This window comes from Leuciscus leuciscus (assembly GCF_965113295.1).
Source record: "Leuciscus leuciscus genome assembly, chromosome: 6".
Lineage (NCBI taxonomy): Eukaryota > Metazoa > Chordata > Actinopteri > Cypriniformes > Leuciscidae > Leuciscus > Leuciscus leuciscus.
The window spans coordinates 46,859,220-46,867,147 of record NC_138730.1 but is presented as its reverse complement, the minus strand read 5'-3'; the positions used below and the strand labels follow the sequence as shown (position 1 = coordinate 46,867,147).

At 39.3% G+C, this 7,928-nt stretch overlaps 1 protein-coding gene across 1 annotated transcript in view; it reads left to right on the top strand.

Annotated features, from left to right (window-relative positions):
• Window positions 1-858: 858 nt before the first annotated feature.
• LOC309500250 (uncharacterized protein) overlaps window positions 859-7,928 on the top strand; it is an 11,868-nt gene continuing 4,798 nt past the window's right edge. Inside the window, exons 1-4 of the mRNA XM_082171810.1 lie at window positions 859-924; window positions 1,272-1,431; window positions 2,362-2,496; window positions 7,797-7,928. The exon at window positions 7,797-7,928 is cut by the window's right edge and continues 82 nt beyond it. Coding sequence (XP_082027936.1) covers window positions 878-924; window positions 1,272-1,431; window positions 2,362-2,496; window positions 7,797-7,814 — 360 coding nt within the window. The 5' untranslated portion in view covers window positions 859-877 and the 3' untranslated portion in view covers window positions 7,815-7,928. The remainder of the gene's footprint in view (window positions 925-1,271; window positions 1,432-2,361; window positions 2,497-7,796) is intronic.

Genomic DNA, 7,928 nt, shown 5'->3' with positions numbered 1-7,928 from the left:
GGGACATTTATCTCTGCACATCTCGCTGTCTTTAGCCTGTCTGAGTCTCATGCTGCGTCTCAATTCTTCTACTTATACTGCGCCCTAAAAGTATTTTCTTCTCTTTTTGTGAAGGAAAAGTGCATACTTTTGAGTGTGTAAGCAGAAGCACGCACTATCACGTCACACAATTGCCTCTTTAACGGTTGCTCTCCGTCTATAAACTGCCCTGTCAATCATCTGGTCAAAGATAAAATCCTCCACATTTAATTTAATTTACAAAATTGGAGAGATGTTGATCTGCGGGTCTTTAATGCAGAGACTCTCCTCGTATTAATGCATAATGATGCATTTACAAGTTAATGTCCACACAGATCTTCATAAAAGTCCACATTGTTATTGCAGATGAAATATAACACGGATAACATTAAATAAATAAATAAAAATATTATGATTTTTTTTTAAATTTAATTAAATTTTAATAAAAATTTTTTTTTTTTATTATTATTATTATTTTTAATTTTTTTTTTGGCATATAATTTACCACATTCTGTTGAATTTCTCTGAATTGTAATTTGAATTCTTATTAAACATTCAGTTCATATTCCAAGTCATGAATTGAAACGGAGCCAATCGTTAAATTCAGAATTTAATAACCACCTATTCTGGAATTAGATCCATGTTTTTATTGCCCATCAGAGCTTGTTTATGTCTTCTGGAATATATTTTATGTTTTGCTTCCTTTGAAACAAAGAGCGCCACTTGTTTTACAGTAATATTTACCAGCTCCTCAGAGACTATCAGAGGTAAGCGATCTCTCCACATGTTATATCTGGAGACTCATCCGTCTGTGAGTAAGAGATTCACACTGATGTCTGAAGAACATGGAAGGACAATCATGCAGTATTATTCATCTGAAAGGAGATATATATATACATATTTGAGGTACTTAACTCAACTGACTGCCACTTAAAAGATTAGTTCACCCAAAAATGAAATATGTCATCATTTACTCATCCAAACTGAGACTTTTGTTAACCTTCAAAACACAAAATGAAGATATTTTAATGAAATCTGAGAGATTTCCGTCCCTCCATTGACAGTTTACGCAACTACCACTTTGTTGCTTGACAACTGATTATAATTTTTTCATTTTTGTGTGTGTGAACTGTATTGTACCGTTTTTTGTTTTCATTTAAAAAAAAGAAAAGTCAGACGCTTTGACCGGATGTGAGACTTTACATCACATCACTGTGTGTTTTGTCAGCAGAAATAAATCTGTCTCTCTGTAGGTCTGTGTGTTCTTCTCTTCGACACCTAAAGCCCGTGCCGTTCACCCTCATCTGTGGGCCGGTGTCACAGGATCGGTTCTGCTGGGCTGTTTTCAACAATACGCCAGCACACCTGCAGGTCCGGGGGTCGGGGGTCGAGTCTGAGTCTCAGTCCTCACAGGTGTGGGCCGCTAATCTTTCACTTTTGTGAATTATTCATATTTTAGATGAGTAAAGTTCGTTGGGACAAACTTTGATTTTGGCTTGATAAAGCTGTTTGAAATTTTATAAGCGGAAGTGGAAACAGAGGGAAAGACATTGCTAGAATAAATTGGCATGTTTTCGCATATTGCTAACATGAATTAGCAGGTTTGAGCACACATTGCTAACGTGAATTTTTATGTTGCTAGCATGTTTTAGCGCATTTTAGCATGAAATAGCATGTTGTTAACATGTTTAAGCATTTTGTTTAGCAAGTGTTCAATCATTTTAGCAATGTGCCAATATGATGCTAGAATTCTTTGCAATTGGTTAACATGAATTAGTAAACAGCTAACATTAATTAGCATGTTGCTACCATGTTTAACGTGTTAATAGCATGAATTTGCATTTTGTTAGCATTAATTAACAGGTTTTACCACATTGTTAACACAAATGATGTTTGCTGACATAATTTAGCATGTTGCTTGCATGATTTAACACTTTGTTAGCATGAATTGGCATTTTTTCTAACTTGAATTAGCAGGTTTTACCACATTGCTAACATTAATGATCATGTTGCTACCATGTTTAACGCGTTAATAGCATGAATTTGCATTTTGTTAGCATGATTTAGCATGTTGCTAACATGGTAATTCATTGCTAGCAAAGTTTTCAATCATACTAGCAATGTGTTAACATGATGCTAACATTATGTCAACATGAATTATCATGATTTTAACATGAATTAGCACAACTGTGTAATAAAGTGGTTAGCTTAACTTAACTAGCATCAATTACCATGTTGCTTTTCATTCAAAAGAAAAAGTCAAGCGCTTTGACCGGATGTGAGACTTTACTGTTACATTAGACATGAAGCCGTTTGTGTGTTCTTCTCTTCGACACCTTAAAGCCCGTGCCGTTCACCCTCATCTGTGCGCGACGGGCCGGTGTCACAGGATCGGTTCTGCTGGGCTGTTTTCAACAATACGCCAGCACACCTGCAGGTCCGGGGTCGGGGGTCGAGTCTGAGTCTCAGTCCTCACAGGTGCGGGCCGCTATTGAAACCTCACCTGTCACTCACCTCCCCGCCTTTGATTTTAGCAAGCGCTTCCAACGCTTCCTGTGCTAGCTTAACATTCCTGCGCGAGGCCTCGCATGAGCGAAACGTTAAAAGGCAAACGTAAGCTGGAGGGCAACGAGACTGTCAGCGTCTGGTTTGATGCAGTGATGCCGTAACTCTTTAGAGATTAGGCACAGGTCGGGTAATGGTTATGCTGAGTGCTGCTGGTTCCCTTGTGTTGTGTTTCTATGGGGTTGTGTGCAAAACTCCTTGTGCCCCAGACATCAAGCCACTTTTATTTCTATTGTTCAGAAGACAATGGTGTTATTATTTAGATCAATTACACTGCAATAAATGCTTTTCTTACTTAGTATTTTTGTCTTGTTTCCAGTCCAAATATATAAACATTCTTAAATCAAGATGCATTTACTAGATGAGTAAAATGCTATAAGATATTATGTCTTGTTTTGAAATAAATCAAAATGAAATGAGTTTTTGCTTAAAAATAGTCAAATTATATTTTCTCTTTGAATTAAGATTACTTTTCTTACCCCATTGGCAGATCCTTTAGCTGTTTTTTAAGCAACAACTCTCTTAAGTTTGATTTATTTCCCCAGAAAACAAGATTTTACTACTTTAGTAAATGCATCTTGTTTTAAGATTTATTTTTATTTTTGGAAACAAGACAAAAATACTAAGTAAGAAAAGCATTTTTTCCAGTGTAAGTTAAAGTTTTGTTCTCATCTGATAGTGTCAGTGAAGTCAAATCGATAATATAACTGAATATTAAAGGGTTAGTTCATCCAAAAATGTAATCAATTACTCACTCTCATGTCGTTCCAAACCCATAAGACTTTCGTTCATCTTCTAAACAGGTTTTAAATCAAATCTGAGAGATTTCTGTCCCTCAATTGACAATTAACACAACTACCACTTTGATGCTTAAAAAAGTTGGTAAACATTACATTTAGGCTTTTGATCACATATAAACATTGATCAGCGAACATAAACAGCTCAACTATACCTGCTTCATGCACGAGAATGAACCTCATTGGTTCTTGCTGAAGCTTAAACGTGATGTGTAACACGAGAATGAACCTCATTGGTTCTTGCAGAAACTTAAACGTGATGCGTAACACGAGAATGAACCTCATTGGTTCTTGTGAAGCTCAAACGTGATGCGTAACACGAGAATGAACCTCACTGGTTCTACAGAAGATCAAACGTTCTGCGTAACACGAATGAAACTCACTGGTTCTACAGAAGATCAAACGTTCTGCGTAACACGAGAATGAACCTCATTGGTTCTTGCAGAAGCTCAAACGTGATGCGTAACACGAGAATGAACCTCATTGGTTCTTGAGAAGATCAAACGTGCTGCGTAACACAAGAATGAACCTCATTGGTTCTTGCAGAAGCTCAAACGTGCTGCGTAACACGAAAATGAACCTCATTGGTTCTTGAGAAGATCAAACGTTCTGCGTAACACGAATGAAACTCACTGGTTCTACAGAAGATCAAACGTTCTGCGTAACACGAGAATGAACCTCATTGGTTCTTGAGAAGATCAAACGTGCTGCGTAACACGAGAATGAACCTCATTGGTTCTTGTGAAGCTCAAACGTGATGCGTAACATGAGAATGAACCTCATTGGTTCTTGAGAAGATCAAACGTGCTGCGTAACACAAGAATGAACCTCATTGGTTCTTGCAGAAGCTCAAACGTGCTGCGTAACACGAATGAAACTCACTGGTTCTACAGAAGATCAAACGTGCTGCGTAACACGAGAATGAACCTCATTGGTTCTTGTGAAGCTCAAACGTGATGCGTAACACGAGAATGAACATCATTGGTTCTTGTGAAGCTCAAACGTGATGCGTAACACGAGAATGAACCTCATTGGTTCTTGAGAAGATCAAACGTTCTGCGTAACACGAATGAAACTCATTGGTTCTTGAGAAGATCAAACGTTCTGCGTAACACGAATGAAACTCACTGGTTCTACAGAAGATCAAACGTTCTGCGTAACACGAGAATGAACCTCATTGGTTCTTGAGAAGATCAAACGTGCTGCGTAACACGAGAATGAACCTCATTGGTTCTTGTGAAGCTCAAACGTGATGCGTAACACAAGAATGAACCTCATTGGTTCTTGTGAAGCTCAAACGTGATGCGTAACACGAGAATGAACTTCATTGGTTCTTGAGAAGATCAAACGTTCTGCGTAACACTAATGAAACTCACTGGTTCTACAGAAGATCAAACGTTCTGCGTAACACGAGAATGAACCTCATTGGTTCTTGAGAAGATCAAACGTGCTGCGTAACACGAGAATGAACCTCATTGGTTCTTGTGAAGCTCAAACGTGATGCGTAACACGAGAATGAACCTCATTGGTTCTTGTGAAGCTCAAACGTGATGCGTAACACGAGAATGAACCTCATTGGTTCTTGAGAAGATCAAACGTTCTGCGTAACACGAATGAAACTCATTGGTTCTTGCAGAAGCTCAAACGTGCTGCGTAACACAAGAATGAACCTCATTGGTTCTTGCAGAAGCTCAAACGTGCTGCGTAACACGAGAATGAACCTCATTGGTTCTTGTGAAGCTCAAACGTGATGCGTAACACAAGAATGAACCTCATTGGTTTTTGAGAAGATCAAACGTTCTGCGTAACACGAATGAAACTCACTGGTTCTTGCAGAAGCTCAAACGTGATGCGTAACACGAGAATGAACCTCATTGGTTCTTGCAGAAGCTCAAACGTCATGCGTAACAGGAGAATGAACCTCATTGGTTCTTGAGAAGATCAAACGTTCTGCGTAACACGAATGAAACTCACTGGTTCTTGAGAAGATCAAACGTTTTGCGTAACACGAATGAAACACTGGTTCTTGAGAAGATCAAACGTGCTGCGTAACACGAGAATGAACCTCATTGGTTCTTGGAGAAGCTCAAACGTGCTGCGTAACACGAGAATGAACCTCATTGGTTCTTGCAGAAGCTCAAACGTGATGCGTAACACGAGAATTAACCTCATTGGTTCTTGAGAAGATCAAACGTGCTGCGTAACACGAATGAAACACTGGTTCTTGAGAAGATCAAACGTGCTGCATAACACGAGAATGAACCTCATTGGTTCTTGCAGAAGCTCAAACGTGCTGCGTAACACGAGAATGAACCTCATTGGTTCTTGAGAAGATCAAACGTGCTGCGTAACACGAGAATGAACCTCATTGGTTCTTGCAGAAGCTCAAATGTGCTGCGTAACACGAGAATGAACCTCATTGGTTCTTGCAGAAGCTCAAACGTGATGCGTAACACGAGAATTAACCTCATTGGTTCTTGAGAAGATCAAACGTGCTGCGTAACACGAATGAAACACTGGTTCTTGAGAAGATCAAACGTGCTGCGTAACACGAGAATGAACCTCATTGGTTCTTGCAGAAGCTCAAACGTGCTGCGTAACACGAGAATGAACCTCATTGGTTCTTGAGAAGATCAAACGTGCTGCGTAACACGAGAATTAACCTCATTGGTTCTTGAGAAGATCAAACGTGCTGCGTAACACGAGAATGAACCTCATTGGTTCTTGCAGAAGCTCAAACGTGATGCGTAACAGGAGAATGAACCTCATTGGTTCTTGCAGAAGCTCAAACGTGCTGCGTAACACGAGAATGAACCTCATTGGTTCTTGAGAAGATCAAACGTTCTGCATAACACAAGAATGAACCTCATTGGTTCTTGCTGAAGCTCAAACGTGCTGCGTAACACGAGAATGAACCTCATTGGTTCTTGAGAAGATCAAACGTTCTGCATAACACGAGAATGAACCTCATTGGTTCTTGAGAAGCTCAAACGTGATGCGTAACATGAGAATTAACCTCATTGGTTCTTGAGAAGCTCAAACGTGATGCGTAACACGAGAATTAACCTCATTGGTTCTTGAGAAGCTCAAACGTGCTGCGTAACACGAGAATAAACCTCATTGGTTCTTGAGAAGCTCAAACGTGATGCGTAACACGAGAATGAACCTCATTGGTTCTTGAGAAGCTCAAACGTGATGCGTAACACAAGAATTAACCTCATTGGTTCTTTCTGAAGCTCAAACGTGCTGCGTAACGAGAATGAACCTCATTGGTTCTTGAGAAGCTCAAACGTGATGCGTAACACGAGAATGAACCTCATTGGTTCTTGAGAAGCTCAAACGTGATGCGTAACACGAGAATGAACCTCATTGGTTCTTGAGAAGTTCAAACGTGATGCGTAACACGAGAATGAACCTCATTGGTTCTTGAGAAGCTCAAACGTGCTGCGTAACACGAGAATGAACCTCATTGGTTCTTGAGAAGCTCAAACGTGCTGCGTAACACGAGAATGAACCTCATTGGTTCTTGAGAAGCTCAAACGTGATGCGTAACACGAGAATGAACCTCATTGGTTCTTGAGAAGCTCAAACGTGCTGCGTAACACGAGAATGAACCTCATTGGTTCTTGCTGAAGCTCAAACGTGATGCGTAACACGAGAATGAACCTCACTGGTTCTTGAGAAGCTCAAACGTGCTGCGTAACACGAGAATGAACCTCATTGGTTCTTGCTGAAGCTCAAACGTGATGCGTAACACGAGAATTAACCTCATTGGTTCTTGAGAAGCTCAAACGTGCTGCGTAACACGAGAATGAACCTCATTGGTTCTTGAGAAGCTCAAACGTGATGCGTAACACGAGAATTAACCTCATTGGTTCTTGAGAAGCTCAAACGTGATGCGTAACACGAGAATTAACCTCATTGGTTCTTGAGAAACTCAAACGTGATGCGTAACACGAGAATTAACCTCATTGGTTCTTGCTGAAGCTCAAACGTGCTGCGTAACACGAGAATGAACCTTCTTTCATGTTAATTTCTTAAACGAAATTATTATTATTGTTATTAACATTATTATTAGTTTATTTTTGCATTATGGCAAACAAGGGAAAAAATACTTTAATTTGCATGAAAAAAAATTCACGATGTGGAATTTTTTTAAATAAAAATGTAAAGCTGCTAAAGTTTGAAACATTGAAAAAATATATATTTTTTTTTTATTTACTAGTAAAACTTTTGGACACATCCGAAAATGAAACGATTGTCATCAATTACTCACTCTCATGTCGTTCCAAACCTGTAAGACTTTCGTTCAACATTTGGACACATTCAAGTAATTAAAATAACATTTATGTATGTATGCATGCATGACTTGGCTAGATCATATTTTACGGGAACTCATTTGTGATTTTTCTTTAGATCTGGAGGAAGAGATAAAGAGGAAGAGTCATCTTCAGGGTCTGAGCCGGAGTGTGTGTGTGAATCTCTCAGCATCTGCCCGTCAGCACCTGATAAGAATGGAGTGGGAGATGTTTTCCTCAGTGTCTGAAA